Genomic DNA, 12270 nt, shown 5'->3' on the forward strand with positions numbered 1-12270 from the left:
ATGGTTAATTTGGATTTACTACTTTGAAAAATATTTTTCTGGTTGTGTTCTTCTTTTTACTGATTATTTCCTTAATAAATCATCCAGCAATTATAGTTATTTCAATTACTATTGAATAGTCTCATGTATGCTTAAAATGGGCAACAATTGATTTAGTTTAGTTATTAATGAATTCATATTTTTATAAATGTAGATATTTTCAAAATTGTGCAAATACCACTGGCTAATTTGAACAATATTTATTTTCTAAACATAATAGTGACATTTTCCCTAAAAGATACTAAGTCACAGTTAATTTAATTCTCTTTGAATTTTTATACTAGGAAATTTCTTGTTCCTAAGATTTTGGTTTTTCTTTCTGTGTTCTAGTTCCTGATGCTTATACTTGTATGATTTTGATTGATATTGATAATGTTCACCTTCCCAAAGTCCTCATTTTATTGTCTTTTAGACTTGGATAAAAACAACTAAAGGGAACACTTCAGCTTTTGTGGGGAGGACAGATGGGAGAGGAGAGAAATGAAGCTCATCCTCTTAGGGATTCAGGTTCTTAAGTATTGCCAATTTTTAACAAATATTTGAAAAGTTACAGGTAAGAAGACAGAAGCTTTTATGTTAATATTTTTAAATTTAAAATGTCTGATGCTGATCTGTTTTGTTTTTATAGAGAGGATCTGACGAACTACTCTCAGGCGGTGTTCTCAATAGTCCCAACTCTAATATGAGTGGTATGGTAGTTACAGGTGAGTGTTACTGCCTTAACACCTTTATTTGACATTTTGGGGGGCCAATTGTTTAAATGAAAATTTAGCTCATTTATTCAGGGGAGTTGCAAGCTTATGTCCAGAAAAAAAGCTACATAAAATGTTCAGTTGGAAGCAACTTAAATGGCCTTCAGTAGGTAAATGGATGAATTTACTGGCATATTACTTGGTGCTAAAAGGAAGTGAGCTATCAAGCCAACAAAAGACATGGAAGAACATTAATTCATAGTACTAAGTAAAAGAAGCTATTCTCAAAGGTATTTTTGCATTAAACAAGGTTATACTCTGGAGAGGGCAAAACTATAGAGATACTAAAAAGTTGGGCTGGAGAGATGGCTTAGCGGTTAAGCGCTTGCCTGTGAAGCCTAAGGACCCCGGTTCGAGGCTCGGTTCCCCAGGTCCCACGTTAGCCAGATGCACAAGGGGGCGCACGCGTCTGGAGTTCGTTTGCAGAGGCTGGAGGCCCTGGCGCGCCCATTCTCTCTCTCTCCCTCTACCTGTCTTTCTCTCTGTGTCTGTCACTCTCAAATAAATAAATAAAAAATTAAAAAAAAAAAAGTATTAGCTGTTTCTTGGGGCTAAAAGGTGGAGGAGGTGGGTTTGTATAGAGGAATATTAAGGCCAAGAAGGCACTATGTATGATACTGTAATGATGCAAATACATCATTGTGCATTTGCCTAAACCCAAGTGTGTGGCACCTGGTATGAACTCTTAAAATATGTAACAAATAAACCTTTCTGGTGGAGAGTGTGGATAATGGAGGAGTGTTCATGCATTTACAGAGAGAAAAAGGTATATGAAAAATCTTCCTTTTTGTTTTTATTTTTTTGGAAATACTATACTATGCAGTCTAACTAAAAGCCAGTGATTGTTGTAGTGGATTAAAAATAAGACCTAGGGCTGGAGAGATGGCTTAGTGGTTAAGCGCTTGCCTGTGAAGCCTAAGGACCCCGGTTTGAGGCTCGGTTCCCCAGGTCCCACATTAGTCTGATGCACAAGGGGGCGCATGCGTCTGGAGTTCGTTTGCAGAGGCTGGAAGCCCTGGTGCGCCCATTCTCTGTCTCTACCTCTATCTGTCTTTCTCTCTGTGTCTGTCGCTCTCAAATAAATAAATTAAAAAAGAAGGCATGTGCCACTATGCTGAGCATAAGCAAGCACTTTTAAAAATAAGACCTAACTACTATTTACTAGAGCCAAACTGAAGTACAAAAACAGATTACAAATAAAAGGATGGAAAGTTATATTCCATACAAGCCACGTAAGAAAGTTGTGATTATGTTAACTTGAACTAGTAAAATTCAGGATTAGAATTATAGTTACTTTCTCATTGCTGAACAAAAACCTGACCAAAAAGAGATAATGGGAAGAAAGTGTGTACTTCAGGCTCATGGAATCCAGGGGGAAGTACCATCCATCAGTGGTGGAAAGCTATCTCACTTTCATAGATGTATAGCAAAGAAACACCACCAATAGACAACAAACAAAATAGTCAGAGCTCAAACTGCTGTGAACAGACCTTGGACATCAAGATCTGCCACCCAGTGATTTTCCTCTTCCCCAGTAGGGCTCTGCTCACTAGAGACAAGTTGCAAGCTTATTCTTAATCATAAACACCTGAGCCTATGGAACCACACATTCAGGTCACCACAGGCAGTGTTACTAGATATAAGAAAAAAACATTCCATAATGTTCAAAGGGTCAGTTTATTAAAAATGAGACAGTATTCCTTAATTTGTATGTCAGCAAAAACTTCAAAGTGCAGCAAAATCATGTCAAATATCCATAATCATAGTTGAATTAAAAAAAATATTTCTTGTACTAATTGATAGGATGGGTATATCCTTCGTGTGTGTGTTCCTTTTAGCATTGCTTTGTAGTCCCTTATAATGGAATTAAATTAGAAATGTTCTAAAAAAGTTCCAAATATTTAAAAAGTAAACTACATAATGCAGAACCATTCACAAATTAAAGACATAACAAGTATATTCATAATGATTGGGATAAGAATGAAAATATATCAAAATTTGTTAAGTGTAACTCAAGAGATCATAAAAGAAATTTTGAATGTTTTTCACTTGCTGTTTCCATGAAGCCCAAAGTGTGTTGAATGACTGGGACTAAAGTAATAGAGTCACAGATTAAGGAAGTGATTGTAGGCACTCTGTTGAAGTGCCTATGAGTAAGTAAAGATGGGAAGGACTTTCAGATCAAAATGGGTTAGGAACTAGTAATATTTGGGAATGACTAAACAGAAGATTCTAAACAAATTTTAAGCCAAAGAAGTAAAAAGAAAAAAAAAAGTGTGGTTACAGTGGTGTGCACCTTTAATCCCAGCACCTGGGTGGCAGATGTAGAAGGATCACGATGATCGTGAGTGAGATCCAGGTCAGCTGGGCTGGACTAGAGGAGAGTGTACCTTGAAAAACTAAAAAAAGAAGTGGAAATTGTTAGGGATGCTAAGAGAACAGAAGGATCCAGTAAAAGCAGGGCTAATATTTGCTCAGTCATTGATAGATATCATGATCAAAGTCCAGATGGTATGGGCAGGGCCCTTTGTGCTTCAGGAAAAAAGTGATGGAATTAAAGGTGAGTGAACATGTTCATTATTTTACTGTTTTTTTTTTTAACCAAAGTTCTCTATCTTAATGTGAGGAAAATTTTAGTAAGTTAAGGGAGAAATTAGGAATGATTTTGAAGAAACACCAATTTAAAGCCTCATGATTATTTCACTGGGTCCTGCATAAGAGATCACTGCCGTTATATTTTGACCTGTTGATGTTATAATTGAAATGGGAAACTGGCTTTCACTTTGGAAAAGATGTGCTTCAGTAGAAAATTTGTTTTTAAGTTTTGTTTTGAATTTTTAGATAAGGAAAGCTTTTGTTTTAGAAAAATTAACCAATGTTTGGAAAATGCTGAACTTAATTTTTTTTGTTGAGTGCATACAGCTTCGGATGCATAAGTAGAAGCATTATGACATGCTGTGTTAATTGGCCATAAAGTCCTAAAATAACTTGAACTATTACTGGTTTATATACCCAAACAAAAGGTTCTGTTCTTCCCAGGGAAATGAGGAAAAAAATGATAGGGAGTGGTCCAAACCACTTAGCTCCCATCTAAGAATCATACTGACATGGAACTGAAGACAGACTCAGTAATAAATGGCCTAAATATTTCATGAGGGCCACATACTTTCTTTTGCCCTTTCTTTTTTTCTAAGATTGGAGTATTTTTATTTGTGAAAATGTGCTTCATGTGTGACTGAGTCCCATCTCCTAGTTCTCAGAGTAGCAGTTACGATGCTGATAGTTCTTAGATAGGAAATGTTAATTTAGCTGTCCCCTTGAAGCTATTAAATACCAGTGTATCAAGAATATGAAGAGACAGAAATTTGATGTTAGCTCATGTAGTCTTTAAGAAAAAAAGGAATATCTAGGCTGGGGTGTCTAATTGCTCTACATTGTAAAATGGCATTGTGAACCACAAATGTGTGGGCTACATTTCTAGCTAACTTGTGACACATGGGATCACTAGACTGCAAGTTAGACACCCTGATCTAGATTATCATATGTAATGTGAAGTTTTGTTTCTGACATTCTTCTCTAGTGGTAGTTGGAAGCATGCTATGGGTTCCTAGTCCCTGAATTTTTGTCCTTTTTCTTCTACTTTCTGTCTTCACCACTTAATTCCTTGAGAGTTAAATTAGCTTTGTCCTATAAATGAGATTGATTGGTCATGTTAATGAAAATTTTAAGTTGGAAGGCTTTTGTCATGTAAATAATTTGTATTGAATGTTGAGTATTGATACAAGGAGAAGTAACTTTTTTTCTAAATTTCTCCAGGAAACTAAGATTTTTATCTTATTCCTTGATAGCCAAACACAGTTCATTTGTTATAAAGCTATTTTACTGCTCTCCACCATCCATGACTAGAAACTAACAAAATTTGGAAACAATGAACCCTTGTCTTAACGATAGGGATAGGCAGGTGTGGTAGTTTGAATATATGTCCCCCATAGGTTCAGGTGTTTTATTAAAGTTTGTAACTTAGCTGGAGGTTGTGTTAATGCAGAACGTGGTGGGGGATGGACGTTGGGGTCCGACCCAAAGGTGTTTTTGAAGGCAGATCTGAATTCCAGCTCAAAGGTGTATGCAGAGAGATGTGAGCTCTGGGGGTCCCTGCTTGCTGCTGGCTCTTCTTTGTGCTTGCTGGCTTTTGGTGTTTACTGGCTGCTTGAATTTATGAATAGGGGCCAGCTTCTACCTCCATTTGATGGGAATTTCCCTAGATGTGTAAGCCTGAAATCCTTTCCTCCCATAAAACTATGTCTGGTTTGAATGTTCTTTCCAACAACATGGAACTGTCTACTATAGCAGGCTTTTGGTTTTGTGAAGTACTGCCAGTACTGGGGATTCAAATTCAGGGCATTATATATTCTGGGCAAATGCTCTCTCTTGTGTCACCATAGTCTCTTTGCCTTGAGACAGGGTCTCACTATGACATACGGGCTTCTCTTGAATCCCTATGTAGCGCAGGCTAGCCTAAAACTCAGCCATGCTTTCTTCAACTTCCAAGTGCACCACTAGATCTGACTGATACCTTTGTTATGCACTGCTTTTTGTCCTCCTTTGCCTTTCTGCTGAAAGGGAAAGGCCAGATTAAAGTAGGAGAAAATAAAATGTGTTTTCAGTATCCTGAAACCATATCTCCTAGGGGTCTCAGATTCTGTAATATTTGTCCTTGCTATTTAAGTAGGAACAAGCTGTCAAATTACTGTGCTTAAGATGCTTTTGTCAAGGAAGGGCCTTGTCCTGTATCAGAAGAATATCTGTGCATGGCAGTTACGTGTTGTTGTTCCCCACCCCCACCCCTACCCTGAGGTAGAGTCTCACTCTAGCTAGGCTGACCTGGAATTCACTTTGTAGTGCCAGGGTGGCCTTAAGCTCATGGCGAACCTCCTTTCTCTTCCTCCCAAGTGCTAGAATTAAAGGCCTGCACCACCATGCCTGGCTTCCAGTTACATGTTTTAAGGCATGTATGTAATTTTTTGACTGCTTGCTATTTGAGCTGACATAGGCCCAGTGATGGTTTTGTTAATGTTATTAGAAAGTCTGTGTAAATAAATATTTCCTTGTAATGAAAAGGGGGCATGGATAGCTTCCTCAAGTTTTTCATGTTTCTGGAGGATATTGGAACAAGCCAGTCAAGACTTTGAGAGCATACTTGGAAACTAGATCCTATTTTCTTTGTCTACCAAGGCAATGTAAGAAAATATAGTTTTCCATTCAGATAGATGCATCTGCATGAAATTCTGAGTAAAATAACTTGACTTTTGCCTGGTGAGTAATTAATGACTTCACCTGTCTCCTGGAGATATTTTGTTTGGTCATCTAATAAAATTATCATTAGCAACCCAGTTCTCAGTGAAATCACTTTTAAATCACACCCCTCTGTTGTCTTCATAGCACTAAATACAGGAAATGTTTGCTTTGTATGTTAGGTAGTCCACCTCTTTCATTAGACTACAGGACACAAGGAATCACCTTTATCTTCTGCACTGTTGAATCTCTGTACCCTACAGCAAGCCAAACACAGCCTTGGTACTCCGTAAATGTTTAAAGTGAATCAATTGCGAAAACTGTTAGAGCAAGGAGATTTTTGTTAAGTGTTAAGTTTTGAAATTTTGGGATTGTCATAAATTAACTTTTTTTTAAAAGATGGAGTATCCATGAATGTATTTGAATGTTTTATTTTTAAATGGAATATTAGAAATATCCTTGCCTGCTTAGTAAAATTATGGAACATTTGGGTGTAATGGAATTGTGTTTCATTACGCTACTTGTTTTTAGTAAAGCTTTGTACTTAAGACAAGTAAGTTTGCTCATTGAAATATACCATTTTACATTAATGCACTCAAAAGTGCAAAATTCTATTTCACTATATTGTTGAAATTGTTCTAGTTTGTTCTCTCGTTCTCTCTCTCTCTCTCTTTCTCTCTCACTGTGTGTGTGTGTGTGTGTGTGTGTGTGTGTGTGTGTGTGTGTTTCAGACACACACACAGATGGAGGCCAGAGGGGAACTTTCGGTGCCTTCCCATGTTGCTTATCTGCATCCTTGAGTCAAAGTTGCTTTCTCAATACATAGCCTATGTATTTTGTCAGCTAATCCCAGCCATCCTTTGGTATCTCTCTCTCTCCTCTGCAGGAACTAGGGTTATAAACAAACATGGCCACAACCAGCTTTTTATGAGAGGGAACTGAACTTTAGCAGCCTCAGGCCACCATGCTCAAGAGGCAGGAGCTGTTACTTGAGCCATTTTCTCAGCTCCCTCATTGGTTCTTGTTAATCTTTCACTGTGCTTGTTTTATAAATAAATGTTACCATAGGTGTGCGTACACAGGAAAACAACAGAGAATATATTGCTTTTGGATGACGGGGAACCTGATATATTTCTGTTTGAGTCTGTAAAAAAAAATTATTAAATAGCAATATAATTGTATTTTTTCACTGTATAAGTTACTTATGAAATTGAATTTTAATATTTTGCCAATCACATCCTAATTTTTGCATACTCTCTTCAGGAAATAGGCTGTTTAACAGCAGTTTTAACTAATTTTTAATTTAATGATGCTGTCCATTCTTTTGAAATCCCATATTTTGAATTTTCAAGAATTAAATTTAATGTTATGTTTTAAACTATTTTTTTTAGTTGTACAAATACAGAAAGTTAATGTGTTTTTTATATAAAGGTTTTGCATGTCTTTCAGCTAATGGTAACGATAGTAAGAAATTCAAAGGAGATGATAAGATGGATGGTGCTCCCTCTCGTGTGCTTCATATTCGAAAATTACCTGGTGAAGTGACAGAAACAGAAGTTATTGCTTTAGGCTTACCTTTTGGTAAGGTGACAAACATCCTCATGCTGAAAGGAAAAAATCAGGTATGATTCTGTTCAACATTTTTAACACATTAAATTTCAAACTGCATAGTATGTGACTTAACTGTCACCTCATAAAAAGTTTTTCTTTTGTATTTTCTAAATACAAAAAAGTCTTAGTATGTAGCTTTGGCTTTTGTGACATCAAAAATCAGTAGAGGAACTAATAGTATCTTGTGCTTAAGCTTATCAATGAAAATACTTACCTGATAGCATCAGCAGAAATTAGTCTTTAATTCTGGATGTTCATTCAGTAAGCATAACTATAGCCTATTAGAAGCCAAGTATATTAGAATAATTTCTTTTAAAACTTTTAATGATAACTGTTTAGCAGAATTTATGAAATTCAACATTGCCTTCAATGGTAGTTAATGCTACATTTAGTTAATCTGACACCTAGTTTTTAATTTTTGTTCTTTGACTCTTTCACTGTTTTCAGATAAGGCCTCTAGTGTGGTAGTGGTAAAATTCTGATGCTAGAAAAAGTCTACTTTTGTTAAGAAAATAGTTTTTTAGGCTGTGTTAAATCATAGGTTGAACATAGAAATAGTTTGTACTCAAAGGGTATCTTTGAGGTTACCTTTGGTTGAATACTTAAATTCAATAAGACATTTCTAATTTTACTTACTAGAACATTGAATGTAACTTGAAGGCTATATTCTAGATAATTGATTTTAATTAGCTGAATAGATTACACAGCTATTTAAATTTGAGTTAAAATTCATGATTGTTTATTCAAACTAATTCATAGTATTAAAATTTCTGCTATTCATATTTTCAGGCATTTTTGGAACTGGCAACAGAGGAAGCAGCTATTACCATGGTTAATTACTATTCTGCTGTGACACCTCATCTTCGTAACCAACCAATTTATATCCAATACTCCAATCACAAAGAACTAAAAACAGATAATACATTAAACCAAGTGAGTATCTGTAGGCACATAAATAAAATAGCATAGAACATCTTAAGAATCTTACAATACATATTAACACAAAATAAAATGCTTCATTATTATTTTAATGCATATGTCCCTGTGTATTGTTAATTTAATTTACAAAATTAATTATGTATCATGAGATTCAAAAGTCCACATACTCATCTAGATAAATCTTGTCATTTAAATGCTAATCAAATTGTTTGAATTATAAACTTAAACATAAATTTAACATAGTTCAAACAATATTTTCAGACAACATAAACATTTAGTAAGCACTTTAATATTACCGTGGAAAGGAATTGTAAAGAAAATTAAAGATACTACAAATAGTATTTATTAAATATGTGAATATGTTTTTAAACATTGTACATAGTACATAGCATTATTTTTTGGTCTACATATGTTCATTTACAATGACAAGCATGAAGTAGCACAACTTAAGACATATTAATATATTCTGTTACAAATTGTAATGTCTTTTTTAAATAAGGGGAAAAGTATAGGCAGAAAACATTTTTGAGGTACTAATTTAATTTTTTGTTTCTCATTTTTATAAGCTCTTCATCCTACTCTTTTTCATATTGTAGTTGGTCATGGTAAAACTTTGTGTCTCTTTTGAAGATTCTAATAATATTTTTAAAATAACTCTGCTTTGACTTACCACTGTTATTCAGAGTTAGCTTGTATGTATCTGGCTTTCATTCTCCCTCTTTGCCCTTCACTTTCTGTGCATATTTCACAAAGGACAGTTAGATTGCTGCTGGGCTTACATCTGTCCCACAGGGGGAAGGAATGAAAAAGTGGTAGCCAAACTGCCCTCTGCCTTCTCCTACAAATGCCAAAGAGACATTTCTTCCAAGTCAAAAAATTCCTTTTAGAACTTTGATGTTATTAAGGGAAGGTTTTTTACTGGTGAAAGCACAAGTGAGAGAAGGCAAGGAAAGAATACACTAGCTTTTTATGTCTAGATTTTCCATTCATCTTTGTGTTTTTATTCTTTTCACTCCGATTCCTGTGTTTTGTTGGTAGTGTGAGCTCTGCTTGCGAAGTGTTTACTGTATTTGCTGTCTTTTGGCTCTGTTCTGTTCATTTTTTTTCTGTTGCAGGAATATATTAAAATTATTTCCAATTAAAGATGATCTTCCCTTCAGTGTTTGCATTTATTCCATTTTAATATTCACTTACAGTCATGTTAGTAATACTTCATAATAGAAGAGAAGCAAGTGAATATGTTTTAGCCATAAATTCTTCCATGACCCTTTGTTAAATCACCAAGTCCTTTCAATTCACTCTCTTTAACTTAGTTTTCTCCATTTCTCCTGTGACTTCAGTTTTCTTCATATGACAACTACTCTTAACTAACTAACTACAACACCTCTTTTGTTAATCTACTTTTCTCTCTGAATTTTTTTTTTCTACTTAGAGCCACCGTTATATTTTTCTAAAATGTCTTAAGTTCAGCAAAGTTATTCTCCTTCAGCAGGTCCTTTTTATACTTAGCATAAAGGTCCAGAGGTGGCTACTGTTTGTGTTTTCTCTCTTAAGGCCATCTCATTACCTTCACTTTATCTGAAAAGTAATAAGAAGACTAACTGCATGTGGTTTCTCTTGGCTGAGGTTTTCTGCTGTCTCAAGGCTCTTACTGGTATCTTCACTACCTTGATACCATTCTTAGACTGTATTTTACATGGTCAGTTGGTAAATATCTTCCTGTCTCCCTTTAGCTATTGCTTTTTCTCATCCACAGAGAATGGATTAGATTTGGGTTGAGTGCTGTTTATGCCAAGTAACATCACAGTTAGATACTACCACACTTACACCAGATTGAAGAAACAGACATAGCTAGGTCTGGTGACAGTAGTCTCAGCACTGTGAAAAAGAGGATTGCTGGTCCAAGGCCAGTCTGGGCTACAGATGTGCTGACAAACTGACGACATATACATCAACCACACAAACATCAACATGAAGTGTTGATATTACTATGTAGAGAAGCATGAACTCATGTGTAAGTGACATTAATATAAATTGGTAGAAACATTTTGAAAACTGAAATACATACTAAAATTGAGAATATGTTTATCCTGTGATGTAGTAAATCACTCCTGGTTATGTATTGGAGAAAATGCATACATATGTATATCTGAAGATTGGTATAAGAAAGTTGATGGAATACTACATTGTAATAGCCCAAATAGAACTCAACCAACCAAGAACAGCTTTTGGGGGGGGGGAGGTTTATTTTGGCTTATAGACTCGAGGGAAAGTTCCCTCACAGCAGGAAAAACAATGGCATGAACAGAGGGTGGACATCACCCCCTGGCCAACATCAGGTAGACAGTAGCAACAGGAGAGTGTGGTAAACAGTGGCAAGGGGCACTGGCTATAACACCTATAAGCCCGCCCCCAACAATACACTGCCTCCAGGAAGCTTTAATTTCCAATTGCTATCAGCTGGGGAGACTAGCATTCAGAACACCTAAGTTTATGGAGGACACCTGAATCAAACCAGCACACACATGTAGGAAAATAACAAGAAAAAATACCCTATTTACAATGTCTAAAATATATTCAAATATTTAATTAGGTAAATGGTGCTATTGAAATCTTTATTTACTTTTTCCCATAGTAATATTAAAGTGTTTGTTAAATAGTTATAATATCTGAAAATAGTTTGAATTGGATTACTTGAGCGTATGTTTAAATTTATAGTTGAAATGGCATTTAAATGATGGATGTAGATGCATATATGGACTTCTGAGTCTCATAAGTTCCCAGGGTTTTTTTTTTTCCTTCTTATATATTTATCACTTTGCTGTATTTACTGGTTTTTAATTTGTAAATGCTAATTTTGCAAACCATATAAAGTATTTGCTACTGTTACATTTAACAATCCTGTGTATATACTATCTGATCCCAGGTATATTAGAAAAAAGTATTTCTTATCAATGACTCTGTCCTAACAGTTGGAAGACATAATAGCAGGGAGGAAGTCTCTTAGAGCATTTGTTTATTATTTATTTTTGAGGTAGAGTTTCACTCTAGTCCAGGCTGACCTGGAATTCACTACATAGACTCAGGGTGGTCTTGAACTCATGGCGATCCTCCTACCTCTGCCTCCTGAGTGCTGGGTTTAAAGGTGTGTGCCACCACACCTGGAAGAGCCTTTATTTTATTATTTATTTTGATTTTTATGTATTTGAGAGAGAGATACAGACATAAGCAGGTAGAGAGAGAGAGAATGGGCACACCAAGGGCCTCCAGCCACTGCAAACAAACTACAGATGTGTGTGCCCCCTTGTGCATCTGGTGTACATGGGTCTTGGGGAGTTGAACCTAGGTCCTTCGGCTTTGCAGGCAAGTGCCTTAACTGCTAAGCCATCTCTCCAGCCCCCTCTTAGAGCATTTAATGTTTGATTGACAGCTCCCTTAAAATTGTTTAAATTTTAGTTTTTCACTTGCAAAGATCTTAGAATTCAAGATCTATAGTTGATCTGTCATAGAGCATCTTACTCATAAAATAGTGCATTTTGCAAATGACATGGTATATTGAATACCATAAAATATGTGAAAATATTCATCTTGAAATTTTCTGGAAAATGTGCAGTTTTATTGTAGACAACATTAATTT

At 35.6% G+C, this 12270-nt stretch overlaps 1 protein-coding gene across 4 annotated transcripts in view; it reads left to right on the forward strand.

The window, feature by feature from the left end:
• Positions 1 to 12270, forward strand: part of Ptbp2 (polypyrimidine tract binding protein 2) — a 59913-nt gene that overhangs the window by 20354 nt on the left and 27289 nt on the right. For all 4 annotated transcript variants that reach the window (XM_045138232.1, XM_045138233.1, XM_004663956.3 and 1 more), the window contains exons 3-5: positions 668 to 743; positions 7533 to 7705; positions 8484 to 8627. In XM_045138232.1, the coding sequence (XP_044994167.1) occupies positions 668 to 743; positions 7533 to 7705; positions 8484 to 8627 (393 nt within the window). The remainder of the gene's footprint in view (positions 1 to 667; positions 744 to 7532; positions 7706 to 8483; positions 8628 to 12270) is intronic.

Source organism: Jaculus jaculus, chromosome 19, assembly GCF_020740685.1.
Source record: "Jaculus jaculus isolate mJacJac1 chromosome 19, mJacJac1.mat.Y.cur, whole genome shotgun sequence".
NCBI classification, from domain to species: domain Eukaryota; kingdom Metazoa; phylum Chordata; class Mammalia; order Rodentia; family Dipodidae; genus Jaculus; species Jaculus jaculus.